General features: G+C 47.2%; 2 protein-coding genes across 5 annotated transcripts in view; one reads left to right on the forward strand and one right to left on the reverse strand.

Annotated features, from left to right (window-relative positions):
- Positions 1–1,291: 1,291 nt before the first annotated feature.
- Positions 1,292–4,768, reverse strand: HPS6 (HPS6 biogenesis of lysosomal organelles complex 2 subunit 3). The gene has a single exon (XM_045802955.2). The coding sequence runs from the start codon at positions 4,612–4,614 to the stop codon at positions 2,206–2,208; it is 2,409 nt and encodes an 802-aa protein (XP_045658911.2). The 5' UTR covers positions 4,615–4,768; the 3' UTR covers positions 1,292–2,205.
- Positions 4,769–9,208: 4,440 nt separating this feature from the next.
- ARMH3 (armadillo like helical domain containing 3) overlaps positions 9,209–18,122 on the forward strand; it is a 175,387-nt gene continuing 166,473 nt past the window's right edge. The window contains exons 1-2 of one of the 4 annotated variants that reach the window (XM_045802937.2): positions 9,211–9,400; positions 17,324–17,406. The gene's annotated coding sequence lies outside the window, so the exon portion shown is untranslated. Of the gene's footprint in view, positions 9,401–17,323; positions 17,407–18,122 lie in introns of all 4 variants that reach the window. The other 3 variants (XM_087862761.1, XM_045802938.2, XM_045802936.2) reach the window with 3 other exon arrangements.

Here is an 18,122-nt window from a genome sequence, read left to right on the forward strand (position 1 = left end):
GAGGATTATGAATAGGAAGCAGATTCCTGCTTTTGTCCATTTTCAGCTTCTCTCTGAGGAGTCAGAATGGGCCCAGCCTCAAAACCTAGAAAAGGAGGAAGAGCCTCTCCCAAACCAGAAAGGGGCTGAGGTGGAGGCTGAGGGATGACCAGGCCCTAGTTCTGGGCCTCTGAGAGGAGCTGTAGCTTAAGAGCCGTTAGCTTGACCCCTGGTGTTGGTAGACAACCTGGCTTGAAGGTTAGGACAAAGGCCATCCAAGTTCTTGGATGAGGCCAAGGTACCATCCCTCGGCTTTAATGAGGCTGAGGAGCCATCTCAAGACTTGGCCATGCAGACGAGCCATCTCAGGACCTCCATGAAGCTGGATGAGCCTGAGGGGCTGCCCCCCTTTCCCAGAGACACTGGGGAACTGTCCCTAGCCCCATATGAGCCTAAGAGCCACTTTAAGCCCAGGAGGAGGCTGAGTGGATTCTAAGCTGTAGGTCCCAACTGAGGACAAAGCTGAATGGCAGTCCTTAGTTCCAAGCCTGGGACAAGGGATGGCTGGGGGCCCAGGATGATAGTGAGTAGCAGCACCCAGGGGCCTACCCTAAACCCATTACCAGGCTGAGGGGTCACCTGAATAGAAGTGGGCATGGAAGGCCTCTTTAGAGGTAGTCCTGCAACTAAATCCAGGTAACAGACGTCCGTGCTGGAGATGTTTTTATTTCTCTGCTTAGGGAACCAGCAGCCATGTGGGGCCCTCCAAGCAACCCTGCTTCAATGCCTCTTGTTACTAAGCCAAAGGGCTCTGCACATAGCTCTCCTGTCTGTGGCAACTCTTCCCTCAACCAGGGGCTGGCTGCTCCAGGAATCCTGGGGGAAGACAGGCATGGGCCCCTTGCCCATCACAATTCCTACTTGGTTTCAGAAGTCCTGGGGGAAGAAAGCGCGCAGCTCTGCAGACCCCTTTCCTCACAACAGGCAACAGAACTAGCATTAAACCAGGAATGAGGAGTGCTCAAGCCCAAGGGGGTAGCAGCTACTGGACTGTACAGTGAAGCAGCTCAAATCTTAGAGTTGCTACTTTCTAGTTGATGACCTTGGTCAAGTAATCTTTCTAACCCTTTATTTCCTCACTTGTCAAAATGTGGATACTATTAGCACTTTTCCTCTGGGGTTATTAGAAGCATTAAATGAGGGAATTTTTAAAGACCAGCAGAGTGTCTGGCATATATTAAATACTCATAAATGTATTTTATTAATAGAAGTGGCCACTTCAGCCAACAAATTCAGATTCAACTGCTCCCTCCATTACTCACAACCCTCTGAGACCCTCAGCTGTTCAAAAATACACAACCTGTGTGTTTATTTCTGGAGTGTTTTCCAACACCGATAACTAATTCTCTATAGATACCAATTGGGTGTCCCACATGTCAGTTCAATTCTGACACTAACTACCTGGAGTTAACGCAGAACCCACAGGTTAAGGTCTCAGTCCCGCAAGACTGACCCCACTTCAGAAGCCAGTTGCAAGTCACTGTACTTCAGACCAACCGCCTATAAACTGGGAATTCCCACGCTATAAATTGGTTTGACAATTTGCTAGAATGGTTCACAGAATTCGGGGAAGTATTTTAATTACATGTATGAGTTTATTACAAAGGATACAATTCAGGAGCAGCCAGACGGAAGAGATACATAGGGCAAGGCCTAGGTTGGGGGGAGGGGCTGTGTGCAGCTGCCATGCCCTCTCTGGGGGTCTCACCCTCCGAGCACCTTGATGTGCTCACCAAATTTCCTCATTCAGGAGTTTCTATAGAGTTCAATCTCTAGCCCCCCTCCCCTCCTAGGATGTTGGGGATGGGGCTGAAAGTTCCAGCCCTCTCATCACTTGGTCTTTCAGGTGACCAGTCCCATCCTTAGGGTGGATACGCCCACCTTGTTACCTCATTAGCATAAATGCAGATGTGATCTAAAGAGGCTGCTTATGAATAACAAAAGACACACCTATCAGGAAATTCCAAGGGTTTTAGGAGTTCTGTGCCAGCACCACAACCTGAGGACAAAGACCAAATATATTTATTGTATCACAGTATTTACCATATATATATATTTCAAAATTGCCTCAGAAGAGAGAAAAGTATTGCACACGTAGGTCCCCCACCCTAGTTCTCCACCAACTCCCAGGCACCTTCCCTGATTGCTATGTCTTAAAAATGATTTTCAGCCTGTGTCAGTCACACAGAGGCCCTGTCCGGATGGTGGCCAGGCCTCCAAGCCTGGGTGTTCTGATGCCTGGAGAGTAGTCACAGGTCCCCGGGGTGGGGTGGGGGGTGGAGTGCCTGGGTCCCATAGGATGTCCTCATACAGGCTTAGAACTGGGCCCGAGGGCCGTCCTTGAGCCCCAGTCTGCTCCAGCAGGGCTCTGAGCAAGCCCACAGTGAGAGGGGGCTCTGTTCCAGGCTCAGGGAATGGGGTGGGGGGCTCCAACTCATCTGGGAGGTGTGTCCGTAGTAAAAGCAGGAGCTCAGTTGGAGCCAGGTCTGGTGGGCACAGGCGGCAAAGGAGAGGGAGGTAAGCGTCAAGTCGACGGTGCCGGGCAAATTCGGCCAACAGCAGCTTGAAGATCTCACTTCGAAGCAGGGGGCTGGAGGGGCCAAGGGCCAGGCCTGCCTCTAGAGCCCGCTCCCACTGCTCCTTTTGGACTAGCTGTCCCACGGCTTGGAGTACAGCTTTGGGCCGCCCGCTGCCCAAGAGCAGCTCCAGCTCCAGTGCCTCGGACCTGGTGCCCTCCTCACCTAGGACTGCCAGGGCTCGACGATACAGGGGCAGCCCTGGGCCCCCTGCCCCCCAGCCCGGCCCACCCTGCTGCTGTGCCAGCTCCACAAAGGGTGGCAGCCATTGCGGCTCCAGCCGGCAGAGGTATTGGCACAGGAGTTCAAAGAGGGGCAGTATCCCATTGGGGGGTTCCTTTCCAGCTGAAGTACCTCCTAGTACCTTCTTCCACACATCAGGAGGAGCATGGGACCTCAGCCTGCCATTCCTGTCTGGCTGGAGCTGCAGGGCCCTGAGGATGGCACCCCAGGCTGCTGTAGGAAGGGCTTGGAAAACAGTGTTGAGTTGGGCCAGCTGGGCTCCCACCAATTCAGTCCTCAGCAGGCGTGCCACTTCGTGCTCTGCCAGCTCAGTCCAGCCAGCCTCCTCATCGTCCCCAGCCACCAGGTGGGCTTTGAGCTGATCTAAGGCCCGGTAATCTCGAAGCTCAGCCCTCAGTGTGGTCAACAGTGCAGATGGGGACACATGTCCCTGGAGAATGGAGGCCAGCGCCTGAGGTGCCCGGAATGTGCTGTTGTGTCTCAGTTCCTCGGGGGTGAGCTGGGCACCCCGCAGGCTCCGTCGCTGGTAGTACTCACAGGCCTCCTCAAACACCAGGTCTTCAGCTGAAGGTACCTCAAGACCCTGTGGCGCTTTCCAGCCTATTCGAAACAGACCCAAGGCTGAAAGCAAACGAAGACCCCCCCGGGTCTCCAGCTCTTCCTCATCCTCCGTGCCAGGGGCTGGGGGTGCCAGTAAATGTACTCGGTCTGTACTTAGGACCTTTCTCTCCAGCAGCTGCCCACTGCCCATGTCCAGCAGTTCCAATGTGGAGCCCAGCACACAAGCCAGAGTCCCATGAAATGTTCCCAGTGCTGCAGACCCTGCCAGGCCTACAGGTGCCTCCTGCAGCGTGCCCACAGCCCGAGTACCACCATGGGACTGCACCAGGCTCACAGTGCCCCTGAAGTCAAGCAATAACAGGCCCTGGGGAGTTGGGGCCCAGGTATGTACAGTCAATGGCTCCATGGGGGACAGCAGCCCAGGAAGGCCTCGGAGCAGTGTCCGGAAGTCCCATGTGTCCCCTCGTCCGGGATTCAGGCTCTTACTGTGGGAGAGGCCAAGCCATGGGGCAACCACCATCACCTTGCCCTTGCCTGGGCTCCAAATGAGCAGAATGTGACTCATGCCAGGCCAGGTAGTGGCAGTGGGCACCAGGAAGAGGTCCTTGCGGGAGGCCAGCAGCCCGAAAGAGGGGCAGTGGTGCAGCAGGATGTGTGTGCGGCCCAGGTTCGTGCCGGCCTCCCCGCTGGGCTCCAGAGTTCGGACGCACACGCAGTAGCTGAAAGCAGGAGGCGGCCCTAGACAGCCCTCAGCGCCATCCTGACGCTCCTCGCACCACACCAGGCGGCCTCGGGGCGCCGCCACGGCCACCACGCGGGCTCCACCGCCCGGACACAGCTCCGTGCTCCACAGCAGCCGCCAGCCAGGCCCCACTCCCGCGCCCCACACCTCGGTTAGGCCACTCTCCCAGACCAGGACCAGCGCCGGTCGCACCGGCCACGGCAGGAAGAAAGCATCTAGCGGTGAGGGGTGGCCAGCCGGCCAGGCACGCTCCAGCTCCGTGCCGGGGCCACGCGCCGCGACCAACAGCTGCGGGCTCGGCGACCCCGGGGGTCGCAGCAGCAGCAGGTGGCGGCCGTCTGGGCTGCAGCGCACTCTTACCGCTGGGTCCCCGGCCAGCAACTCCCGGAGCCGGGCCGCGCCGCTAAAGTGGCTGAGGTCCGAAAGCAGGCGCAAAGTCCCCATACGCTTCATAGTTCGCCCGCGCGGGAGCACGACCGGGCCTGGCCGCCCGGTGGGGAGAGGCTCGGTGCTTGGTCGGGGGTTCCCGGGGGCCAGACCCAGCCGGGCTGAGACTTCCGTCCCCCGTCGATGAGGTGAGCCGACGCCAGGCCTGAGAGTCGGTTCCGCCCCGCCCCGCCAGGCTAGCTCAGGGCTCCGCCCCATTCACGCCCCGCCGGCGCTACCCCGCTCGCCAGGGGAGGAGCCACGGGAGCCTCGCGGGAGAGGAGCCTCCCGAGCACCCAAGGGTCTCAGCGCCTCCTTCCTGGCCAGCACTACCCACGCTCCTTGAGTCAGGTTGTAGGCCCGACGCCCCAAGCCCCAGGAAGCGCAGAGCCTTACTCAGGAATCTCTCAGGCTGAGCCCTGAACTGAAAGTGTCATACTCCCAAGGCTCTCCTTCCCTCCAAGCCTCTCTTTCACCCCAACTCCTTCATTAAGTTAGTCATTAAATTTTTATTGAGCACCTACTAAGTGCCCTCCTGAGTAGAGAGGCCTGAACAAAACAGAAAGCTTCAACCTCATGGAATTGACTATCTAGTGGAAAATAATAACAATTAATACTTCTATGGCACTTACTGTGTAAATGCCCCAAACCCTCCCCCTGCAACAATCCCCTCGCACAGATATGGAAATGAAGCACAGAGAGATTAAGTGAATTGACCAAGATCATACAGCCATTCAGCAGGTAGAAGTGGGATTTCCATCGCAAGCAATCTGAGTCCAGAGTCCTTGTACCATTCCACTTTACTGTATCAACAATTCATCACCAAAACAGAATTTGCTAGGAAACAAAATTAAAACATAGTTTAGAGGCACTGAGTGTGTGTAATTTCTCTAGCAACACCTACAAATTGATATGCAGGGGTCTTTCCTAACCGACTGCCTTCTCAAGTGTATTCCTTCTCCCTCCAAATCCAATTCCCCTTCATGAACTCTGCTTCTCCCTCCTTCTCCCAACAGCTTCAGTGAGAATTTGCATCCATTTGTATTTCATCAGCCTCATTCTGTCCTCTTGCTCTCAGCATAGAAACGCTCTATAGTCTGTCCAGTCTTAGAAGTCAGTCTTTCATCTTCATCTCTCCACTACCTCTACCACTGTGGCTTTGTCTCCTCTTCCCTTTAATCAAGTTTCTTGCAAAGATTCTCTAGCATTTGCCTGACATTGGACTCGATCTCATGGCGCTGAGACATTGACCCGAGCTGAAACCAAGAGTCGGGGGCTTAACTGACTGAACCACCCAGGTACCCCTATTTCTTCGAATCGCCCTTCCTTCCTTCCTTCCTTCCTTCCTTCCTTCCTTCCTTCCTTCCTTCTTTCCTTCCTTCCTTCCTTCTTTCCTTCCTTCCTTCCCCCTTTCCTTTTCTTTCTTTCTTTCTTTCTTTCTTTCTTTCTTTCTTTCTTTCTTTCTTTCTTTCTTTCTTTTTCTTTCCTTCGCCCTCTTCCTAGGCCATTCCCTTCTCATGGTTTGAACTAAGTCAATGGCTCAAAAATATTTATCTACAGCCTAGATATCTCTGCTGAGCACCAGTAAAGGTTACCTACATGTCTACTAAATATTTCTGGCTGAATGTCTGACAGACATTTCAATCTCAACGTGTCCAAACATCACCTTCCTGCCCAAATTTGCTCCTCCTCCAGCTGTTCCTAGTTGTCATAGGATTTCTTTCATCTTTGTATCCTCACTTTTAGATTAGACCCTGGCATAAAGAAAGACTTCAATAGATGTTTGGCAAAGGAATGAGTAAGCCTGAGTAAGCACATGTCTATGTGTATGATATCCCTTAGGAACCTTTTGGCTAAGAGTTACAGAATAGTTACAGAAATAGGCTATCTTAAGGAAAAGTGAAATTTATTAGAACGTAAGAGGCCCACAGAACATGTCGGAGACAGGAGGTTCAGCTTGGAAAATGAGCAGGAAGCAAGACACTCTCTGAAGACTGAGAAATAGGAAGCACAACTGTTTTAAGCAGGAACCATTTGGCTAGGATATATGTGTTATGAATGAATTCTGACCATCCCTTCAACTTTGCATCTTTTTTTTTTTTTAAGGATTTATTTATCCATCTCAGAGAAGAGGGAGGGAGAGAGAGAATGAGTGGGAGGAGCAGAGGGAAAGGGAGAGAGAATCCCAAGCACAATCCCATGACGGTGAGATCACAACCATGAGATCATGACCTGAGCCGAAACAAAGAGTAGGATGCTCAACTCTACGCCACCCAGGCGCCCCCATCTTTGAATCTTTTGGCCAAGAGTCAAAGCCCCTGGAAGCCTCACCTAGTGGCCAAGCCCAGGTCACATGAACTCATTTACCTTGGTTACTCAGGGTCTGGTTTTCCGCCAAGACTACCCAAAGAAAGAGGTTCCCAGAATAGGAGAGGAAGGGTTCAGGGCTGGATAACCAAACCAATATGACATTGGCCTTTTATTATCCCCATTTTTCAGGTAGGAAATTAAGATTGATTGATTGAAGTTTATTTATTTTTAGTAATCTCTACACCAAATGTGGAGCTTGAACTCATGACCCAAGATCAAGAGTCACATACTCTTCTGGCTGAGCCACCCAGGCACCCTGAAATTAAGGTTTAAACAGCTCAAGTAATTATCCAAAGTCAAACAGCAAGTAGGTAGCAGTCAGGATTTATTCCCACAGTGTTCCAGAGGTCGTGCTCTTACCTCTTCAGTGTATGGCCTTCTAAACTTAACTCTTGTCTGAATCTGTATTTAATTAACTTCCTGGACGTAGACATGGACAGTGTATTATGTTGCTTCACCCTTATACCCTCTCCCCTATGACTTGACTTAGAGGAGTGGATCTTCACCTTCCCCCAGGAAGCCTCCAGAGACTGACACAGAATTTTCCTTTCTCTGAATTTTCAGAGCATTTATAACTTGAGCCTTCCTAAGCCTGATCTCGATAACTCATTGTCTGATATTTAAAACAGTTAATTGTATATCTATCTTCCACTTTGTTATAACATAATCTCAGCATTGTATTAATAACTATTATTTTTACTACTCCCAGAATTGGGTAATCAGTAGGTGCTCAACAAACATTTGTTAAAAGGAAATCAGGTATGGGGGTGCTTGGGTGGCTCAGTTGGTTAAGAGTCTGCCTTTGGCTCAGGTCATGATCTCAGGGTCCTGGGATGGAGCCCTAAGTCAGTCTCCCTGTGCAGTGGGGAATCTGCTTCTCCCTCTGCCTCTGCCCCTCCTCCCCGCTTGTACTCTCTCTCTCTCTCTCTCAAATAAATAAATAAATAAAAGAATCTAAAAAAAAAAAAAGGAAATCAGGTATGGAAAGGGGTTTGTTCAGCTGGACAGGAGATTTCTAACTCGTGTTCAGGAACTACTGGGGTTTCCCTCAAGATACTTTCCTTTTGCTCCTTCTCACCCTTTCTAATATTCTATTAAGGTACACCTTTTTACCATAATCTCATAATACACTACTGTGTAAATAGACAAGAAAAAATAAAAATCTTCCAAAAAAGAACCTGAGCTTTTAAGTCTTTAAGATCACTTTCCTGATAGATTTGTGTTCAAATTCTTCTTCACCTCTTATTAACTCCGGAGCATTAGGCAAGCTATCTAATTATACCTTTTTCTCACCTGTGAAGTATTTACTTCATAAAGTCATTATAAGGATTGAATAACTTGGGGTGCCTGGCTGACTCAGTTGGTGGGGAATGTGACTCTTGATCTCTGGGCTGTAGGTTCAAGTCCCAAGTTTGGTGTAGAGATTACTTTCTTTAAGATTTTATTTACCTATTTGTCAGAGAGAGAGCAAGAGAGCACAAGCAGAGGGAGTGACAGGCAGAGGGAGAAGCAGGCTCGCTGCTGAGCAAGGAGCTCAATTCGGGATTCGATTCCAGGACGCAGGGATCATGACCTGAGCCAAAGACAGACACTTAACCGACTGAGCCACCCAGGCACACCGGGTGTAGAGATCACTTAAAAATAAAATCTTAAAAAAAAAAAAAAGGATTGAATGACTTTATTCATTCATATGCACACGCGCGCACACACACTGCCCAGCCTTTTTTTAATCTTCCATTTTGCATAGAGAAAACTGAGACTCAACAGAAGTTACCTGCCCAGTTAACACATGGTGCTTTACACACAGTAGGCACACAGTACATATTTATTGAATGGATCTGTTTCTTATTTTTCATTTACAAAGTTGCAATAAACATCCTGGAACATATACCTCATTATTATTATTTTTTAAGTAGGCTCACCACCCAGCGTGGAGCCTAATGCGGGGCCTGAACTCAGGACACTGAGATCAAGATCTGAGTGGAGACAAAGTCCGAGCTTAACTCACGGAGTCTGGCAGGTGCCCCATAGAACATATACATTTTTATTCCTAGAATGCAATTGCCCAGTTCAGGGTCCAATGTATTTAAAAAGTGTATATGTATAACTCGCCTATATTAAAAAAAACTGCTATTGCAACTTGCATCCAGTAGACACTCAACAGATAGTTCTTTTGCTAATGTCTTTCTCGCGGTGCATTTCGGGAGTTGTAGTCCTTGTGATGCTTGCTGGGAACCGTGGTCTGAGCCTGCCTCAGGAAACGGGCGTGGACGTACCTATCACGCAGCGGGCTTTAGGACCCGGCGGGGCACTGTGGGACTGGGGGAAGGGTCGGTGGAGGTCGGGAGCGCATCCGTGAGCCCAGAGGAGCGGCGGCGTCGGTGGCGTCGGGAGCGAGCGGGCCTGGGAGCGGCGCGGGTGGTGGAGGAGGAGCCAGGGGTCGGTAAGCGGCGCCGGCCCGGGCCGGTCCCCCAACCCGGCCAACCCCTGCAGCTCCTGCCGGACTAGGCCTTGGCCCCGAAGCGGCTCTAGGGGCGGGGCCTACGCTCGCCTAGGGGACGACGGTGGTGACGGGGGGAGAGGGAGGGAGGACAGCTGCTGAGGCGGGCTGAGGCTGCGTGCGGCTGGAAGGCTGGGCCTGGGCGGTGGAGCGGAGCGAGAAGCATTTTGCTTCTGCAGCGGCTGGTCCCTCTGACCTTCCGGTGTCTGTCGCGGCCTTCCTGCACTTCTCTGTGCCGTCTTGGCGGCCGAGATATTGACCTTTGACCCCAGCATGGGGCTGATCCCGAAGCCTCAAGCAGCTTCCAGAGCCTCTCGCGCTCAGGTTCTCGCCGCCCCAGGGAGGCCTGCGGCCCAGTCCAGCCCGGCCTTGGGATGAGGGCTTTGGGCAGGACCTCTGAGAAGGATTAGAGACAGGCCGGTCTCTTGAAGTCTTCAGTTGTCCTGGAAGGACCCTCTACCTGCCCCTCTTTTCAGTCTCTGACCGATGGGCTTCAGCCCACCCTATACACAGAATCAGTGAAGCTGCCGTGTTTTCTTGGGGTTACTTGAAGCGATCCTGGGAAACGAACCTGTTCCCAGACAGGTGTGGGGAAGAATTAAGGAGAAAAAGCTGGTTCCCTGGGGAAGGAGAGCTATCAGAGGCTGAACCGAGGAGTGCTGCCTCTGGAGACTGGGGAAGTAGGAACTAGAGCCGGACTCGAAAAATGCTTCTGGGTCATCAGACCCTCCCCAGTTCTTTCCAGAAAAAGTTTTGAGCTTAGTGAGAGCGGTTTCTCCGCTATTCTCAGCTCTCAGTGACTTTGTAAACCAGGGCAACTATGGTTTGTAAACCCTGTCCTTAGCACAAGTTAATTGAAAGTATTTGGGGCGTTTCTTCGGCTGGATCTGTGTGCACAGTATTTCCTATGTGAAAGCTTTTGGGATAGCAGATCAATCAGTCTAGAGAAAGGTGGGATCTTCTTGTTAGGATTGTAAAGGGGGAATTTCCATTCTTAGTGAATAGGGAAGCCTTTAAGACTTCTTCATCCTATGTTTAGGTATTATAATTCACTCATTTGTTCAACATTTGTATAATGTAATTTAAAAAAACCCTTGAAAACTCAAAGTTGGAATCTCACATAGAGTTAGGTTCAAAAATCCATAAAATTTGGGGGAAAACAGCCAAATCACAAGCTGGTCCAGGATATATGAAGGTGAACTGTTTACTCAACACACATTTATTGAGTATGTACTATGTAACTGGCACTGGGGTTAGAAATATGAGTATCTTTCCTCAAGGACATCAGAGAAACATCTTCCTATGAAAATTGTAGTGCTGTGTGTTACATATCCACATAAAGGAATTTATACAGTGTTAAGGGAATACTGCCATGTGTGGGAGAGTCAGGGATATTTTTGCAGGGAGGAGATTCCGAGTTGGGTTTTGAAGGATGAGTAGGAGCTTGTACAAATAAGGCAAGGCATTCCAGTTGAGCACAGCATGCACAAAGGGATAGTGAAAGTGTGAAGAGAAAAAATAACATGTTTAAGTGTCGAAAATTTGTCCCAAAAATTTGGTGGGGAAATTGCCGGGAGGTCACACTAAAAGAGAGTAGGGAACCATTGCAGTTTTTTATGTTAGGGAGTGACAGAAGTGGATTAAAGTAGTGAGAAATGAAGCAGTGAGACTAATTAGAGTGGGCAGTTGACCGAGAGTCTGATTAAAGTGTGGCAGTGGGAAGGAAGAGGAGGGGAATGGATTTTAGAAGTTATTTCTGAGACAGATGCAACATGACTTAGTGACTAGGGAGAGAGAGTAGGCTAAGGTTTCTTTTTTTTCTTTTTTTTAAAGATTTTATTTATTTATTTGACAGAGATAGAGACAGCCAGCGAGAGAGGGAACACAAGCAGGGGGAGTGGGAGAGGAAGAAGCAGGCTCCTAGCGGAGAAGCCTGATGTGGGGCTCGATCCCAGAACGCTGGGATCACGCCCTGAGCCGAAGGCAGACGCTTAACGACTGCGCCACCCAGGCGCCCCTAAGGTTTCTAATTTGAGTGGTGAATGGGAATTTCATTGACCAGGATATGGATTAGAAAAAGTAGAGCAGATTTTTTAAGGGCTGGGGCGACTATGGAAAGCAGTATAAGGGAGATAGTCTGGTATGCCGAGATCAAGTTGCTTGTGAGGTGTGAACATGGAGATGTTAGTAGGCAGCTGGGAGTAAGGAGGCCCTGGTGAGCTTAATATCTTGGCAATAGCTCTAAGTAAGTGAGGGCAAATATGAAAAAAATCCTGGGAAAAATAATGTTTATTTTTTTTTGTTTATAAGGAAGAATCAGAATATGTACTTCTTCCATTTAACAATGAGCTTCTCAAGGCAGGGACCATAATTTAGTAATTTTGGGACCCCTTTTTGTCTTATACTATGGCTGTGCTATTATAAAGTCTGATAAATGTTAGTTATTAAGCCAGCAGGAAATCCATTTACTTTATAAGGTTGCAGTTACCTTTTGGGCTTTCTTTTAAGAAGATTATGGGAGTCTGAGAATTTTCATTTTATACTTAGGTGGTATTCATGAGGCTTGTATGGTTCAACAGGAAAGGAAATGAAGAAGCTATGAGTGACGTTGTGCTGCTTGAGGAAGTTCAGGGCTTGAACAGGAGATAGACAGTATTAATTTACAGGAGGCTCCTGCTCATTGAGAAGAGGATCTTACAATGAATTCTCATTTTGGGAGATGTCAGAAAAACGTGATTTTCAATCAAAGTTGCCTGAAATCCTGTCAGTTTGGAGTTGGTTCCTCCTTATGAAGGTGCAGGTGCATTCCGTCTTGTATAAAAGAATTTGAAAGGGAAGCTGAGGTAGTCATGTTTATTTAAGCCTCTTCAGCTGTATTATTAGTTAGTGCAAGTAGGCAGACTCCATAGATTCTGTTGGGACTGGCTTGAATTCTCTTCTGTGAAGCTACTTCATCTCTGCTAGATGCAGACAGTGGCTGATACCTACAGTAAGGATTGGGAAATTCCTGGTTTTGCCACTTAGCTGCTTAGTCTTGGGAAAGTCCCTGAATTACTTCCACTTTCAAGTATAGGCTAAACACCCAGTCTGAGATGAGCTCTGTCCAAGGACATACAAGATGAGGATGCCGCCCTATAGTGGCTCTTATACCTACTGAATCAGGCTGGTTCTGTCCTAGTAATTAGAAAAATAGGGATGGTGCTTATCAGTGTCCTGAGTTGACTGACTTTTCTTGGATAGGGTGGGAATGTTGATATTATGGATATCAGTTTGGAGTTTCCAGAGAACTTTAACTGAATCTGGATTTTGAGTATTCTGTTAGTCAATACCTGATTTTTTGCACTAATGGGTTATTCTGATAGGGAGAAGGGCTATCAGAGAGAAAGATCTAGCGGCTCTTTTACTTTGGGCAAAGTGAAATCCTCATTGTAAAGTCATGGTAATAGTACCTACTTTACCTGGTTGTTGTAAGGACTAAATACAGTATATTTAAAGCACTTAGAACAGTGCCAAGTATATAGTGAATATTCAGTAGTGTTATTTATTATATATCACCTCGATTGGGAGGCTGTGCTTGGAGGAATGAGTGATGAATTCCATCTCCAGAACTTAAGAAAAGTGATAGCATAAGGGGATGGTGGCCTGTCATAAAGGGAATTCAAAGAGGTGGCTTCATGAGTGCAGGCCTCATTCTGTTCTCATTTCAAAGATATGAGAGACTTGGAGTACCTAGCTTTAAAAATCCGTTAAAATAGAAAGATGTACATGCTTGTTTTAGGGCCAGTGTGGGGTGGAATTGAGGGAATCTGTGTCCCATGCTATGAGATAAGCTGTGTCAGGGAATCATGTGAAACAGTAGGATGTGAATCCAGCAAGTAAACTAAATCCTTGGGCCTTCAGAAAGGAAGAGGTATGTTAGGAACTAGTTTGAGAAGTTAAGCATTAGGGTTTGGAAGTAGAAATGCCCTGCCTTCTCTTAAATGCTTATAGTGCTAGTAGTTACTTCCAGGGAGTGTATATGCCTTGCAGAAGAACTTAGGGAGCAGATAACCTCTGCCTAAGGATTAGACACACACACACACACACACACACACACACACACACTTGCTTCTTGAGGAGCTAGGGGACTTGTAGGAGAGCCCGGGCAGGAGACTATATTTCTCGCTTTATAAACATATTGCTTCCTCTTGTGTATTGGGTGAATGGCCAGTGATCAGACAATGGTGGTATTTGACTCACACACAGCTTCTGGGCAGATAGGATTTTCATCTTCTTCACTAAGCATTGTGGATTACTATAATCAGTGTGTCTTGCAGGGATTTTTCTCAGATGGACAAACTCGGCTAAGATCGAATGAGCTGGGAGTGGGTGAGCCTTGTTCTAGTGTCTTTTCTAGAGGTGACAAGTTTTATTCGTGCTCTCAAAATTGTCTTATGTACAGATGCTCCTTTCAAAGCATTTGTTGAGTTTAAGGCTTTAATGAGTACTTCTCAAACTTTAGTGAGCCTCAGAATGACTTGGGGCAGGGTTTTGCAATCTCAGTGCTATTGATCTTTTGGGCCAGATGATTCTTTGTTGTGGGAACTGTCCAGTGCATTGTAGGATGTTTAGCAGCATCCCTGGCGTCTGCCTAGTAGATGCCAGTAGTATCTCCTTTCCCAGTTGTGACAGCAAAAAATGTCTCCGGGCATTGATGTTCCCTGGATGGCAAAATTGCCACAGTTGAGAACCACTGATCTGGGGTGCTTATTAACAATCTAGACCCTTAGTGTCAACTATCATACATACATACATACATACATACATACATACATAAGAAAAAAAAAACCAACAAAAAACAAATGTAGACCCCCTAGTCCTTATCTTGACAAGTGTGTTTCAGTAGTGGGGACAGGGGGCTCAGGGATCTGTATTTTCAGGAGGCACCTCAGGAGGTTCTGCAACAATTGGTTGCAGCTCTGTGATGGGAAAGCATAATCTGCCCTAAGCTCAGGGCTGTACAGATTTATACTTGACTTACCCTCCGTTTCGTCTTTCTGTCTTGCTGTATCTTTCCATTCATTATCAAATTTTGGTGGAGGATTATCCTCAGAGCAGTGGCTAAGCTCAAAATATTATCAATTAAATCTTGTAGTGGATATTAGTGTGTTTCAGCTGTTTTTTTTTTTTCAGTTACCATATTGAATACATCTATCAGCTTTACTAGACAGATTCCTCTCCAGTGTTTTCTTCCAAGTTTTCTACCATTCTATTCATTTGTATATCCCTTTACCGTTATCAATATTTATATACATATGCATGTGTCAGTCATGCGTGTGTATCTTTTACTATTTACGGTGGCACCTTTACCTACTGGCAGACTAGAGTGTTGAAACTCAAGATATCTGGACACCCCAAAGTTTGTTCATTAAGGTCAGTGAGTGGATACTCTTCCTCCTCACTCACCTGGAACCTGGTCGCAGTTTCTCTGTAGAGCCTCAGGTTTATATGTAGATTACACCACTTCTGCCCACTCCTTTGCCTTTTGAGAGACAGTGTAGCATAGTGGTTAAGAAGAGGGACTCTAGGGGCGCCTGGGTGGTTCAGTTGTTGGGCATCTGCCTTCGGCTCAGATCATGATCCCAGGGTCCTGGGATCGAGCCCCGCATCGGGCTCTCTGCTCAGTGGGAAGCCTGCTTCTCCCTCTCCCACTCGCCCAGCTTGTGTTCCCCCTCTCGCTGTGTCTCTCTCTGTCAAATAAATAAAATCTTAAAAAAAAAAAAAAAAAAAGAAGAGGGACTCTAACTGACCTGCGTGGCTCAGTCAGTTAAGTGTTCAACTCTTTTCTTTTTTTTTTTTTTTTTAAGATATTTATTTAAGAGAGAGCGAGAGAGAGCATGAGAAGGGTGAGGGGCAAAGGGAGAAGCAGACTCCCTGCTGAGCATAGAACCTGATGCAGGGCTCAATCCTTGGACTCTGGGATCATGACCTGAGCTGAAGGCAGACACTTAATCGACTAAGCCACCCAGGTGCCCCAGTGTTCGACTCTTGACTGGCTTGGTGCTGAGTGTGGAGCCTGCTTGGGATTCTCTCTGTTCTCCATCTGCTCTTCCCGCTCATGTGCACTCTCTCTCTCTCTCTAAATAAAAAAATAAATAAATAAAAACTTCAAAACAAGAACAGTTCTAACATGTGGCCATCTGGGTTTGAGTCCCTACTCTCATGTTGGCAATTTTTTTAAACCACATTATGCTTTAGTTTTCTTATTGTAAAGTTCCTGGATCATAGGTCTGTGAGGATAAAACCAATTAATGTGTATGAAATGGTTAGAACAGTGCCTGGTGCATAGTAAGTGCTAAGCAAGTGTTAACTCTATTTTTGTTTTTAAGATTTTATTTATTTGAGAGAGAGAGGGAGAGAGAGGGAGAGTGCGCAAGTGTGCAAGCGGGGGTGGGTGGCAAGGGAGAGGGATAAGCAGATTGCACGCTCAGTGCTCACGGTCAGAGCTGAACACGAGCCCAGCGAGGGCTCGATCCCACAACCCTGGGAACATGACCTGAGCCTAAATGGAGAGCCACCCACGTGCCCCTAATTGTTATTTTTGGTTGGTGTCCTGAGTGTACAAGTCAGGATCCCTACTAGCCTCTGTTCTAGTGTTCTGCATGAGTGCTGTTAATTTTCATATATGTATGAATGCACTGGTATTTTGTTTTTTTTTTTTAGATTGAGGGTTAGTTTACATAATGTAAGGTGTACAACTTGAATTTTTTTTACACTTGTACACATTTGTGTGACCTCCACTCCAATCAAGATAGAGCATGTTTTCAGCATCTAAGAAGGCTTTCTTGTGCTACTTCCCACTCACCTCCCCACCAGGGTAACCATTTTTCCAGCCTCAGTCACCATAGATTAATTTTGCTGTCTTTGAACTTCATATAATTGGAATAATTTGTACTTTTTTCTTTTGGAGGTTTTTATTCAGCATCTGTGAAATTTATCAATAGTTTCAATAATTTGTTCTTTTAAATTTCTGGGTTAAAAAAACTCATTCTGGGGCGCCTGGGTGGCTCAGTCATTAAGCATCTGCCTTCGGCTCAGGGCGTGATCCCAGTGTTCTGGGATCGAGCCCCACATCAGGCTCCCCCACTGGAAGCCTGCTTCTTCCTCTCCCACTCCCCCTGCTTGTGTTCCCTCTCTCACTGGCTGTCTCTCTTTGTGTCAAATAAATAAATAAAATCTTAAAAAAAAAAAACCTCATTCTGGGTAGTACTTAATTATATGAAAATGTTATAATCTTCCTACTCTGCCGATGGGCATTTGAAGTCTCTTTATGTAAGAAAAAAACTCACACAAACACGAAATGCCCCTTCAGAAAACTTTACAACGACATTTCAAAAAGGGAATGTTTATACTATAATCTAGGGACTCTGGCATTTCTGTTTCTTGAACGTGCCAAGTATGTTCAAGTCTTGGAGCCTTTGCATTTGCCATTCCCTCTATCTGAAACACTTTTCCTGAGACTTTTTTTTTTTTTTTAAGATTTTATTTATTTATTTGACAGAGATAGAGACAGCCAGCGAGAGAGGGAACACAAGCAGGGGGAGTGGGAGAGGAAGAAGCAGGCTCCCGGCGGAGGAGCCTGATGTGGGGCTCGATCCCATAACGCCGGGATCACGCCCTGAGCCGAAGGCAGATGCTTAACCGCTGTGCCACCCAGGCGCCCCTCCTGAGACTTTCACATGGCTGTTTCTCTTATTCTGATCTGCCCACATATCACTTGTCATAGAGGCCTACTTTAATCTTCCAGTCTAATGTAGTCCCCTTAGATAGTTTGTCTTCAAGGTACTTATCACTGTCTCAACTTGTTTGTTGTCTTTCCCCCTCTAGAATGAAAACTCTTCTGAAAGCAGAACTCTTGTCTGTCTTGTTCACTGCTCTATCCCTAGTGCTTAACACCTAAAAGGTGCTCAGTAAGTACCTGTGGAGTGAATGAATGCCTGATCTGTGCATGATTTCTTTCTAGATGATGGGCACACTTGTTTTTATTCCTTTTCGTTCTTTCTTCCTTTCTTTCCTTTCTCTTTTTTTCTTTGTTTCTCCTTTCCTTTTTTTATTTTCTTCTCCTTTTTCTTTTCTTATGTACTGGGTGAAATGTTTTAGGATGTTTACCTCAGTGTCTACCTATAGTGTTTTGGAGCCTGCCTCGACAGTGAAGAGAGGGTGATACTTGCTAACAATCTGTTACCAGTATGAACCTAGAGCCACAGGCCATTAAATTTGGAAGCCTATAGAGAGCTATTCCATGGTTTTTTTTTAAATTCCCTGGTTTATTGAGATATAATTGATATATTATGGAGATTATGATTGATATATAACATTGGTATATGACTTTAAGGTATACAATGTGATGATTTGGTAACACATGAAATGATTACCATGATAAGGTTAGTGAACACATTCATCCATCACCTCACACAAGCATATTCATATTGTTGCAAATGGCAGGATTTCCTTCTTTTTTGTGGTTGAATAATATTCCATTGAATGTATATACCACATTTTCTTTATCCGTTCATCCATTGACAAATACTTAGGTTGTTGCCAAATCTTGGCGATTGTGAATAATGCTGCAGTGAACATTGGGCTGCAGATATCTCTTTAAGACAGTGATTTTGTTTCCCTTAGA

The sequence above is a fragment of the Ursus americanus genome, chromosome 6 (assembly GCF_024610735.1).
Source record: "Ursus americanus isolate L20-20 chromosome 6, mUrsAme1.1.p, whole genome shotgun sequence".
Lineage (NCBI taxonomy): Eukaryota > Metazoa > Chordata > Mammalia > Carnivora > Ursidae > Ursus > Ursus americanus.

What these genes read in the sequence shown, in the direction of transcription:
- HPS6 (XM_045802955.2), bottom strand. Translation starts at nt 4,614, where the DNA reads ATGAAGCGTATGGGGACTTTGCGCCTGCTTTCGGACCTCAGCCACTTT.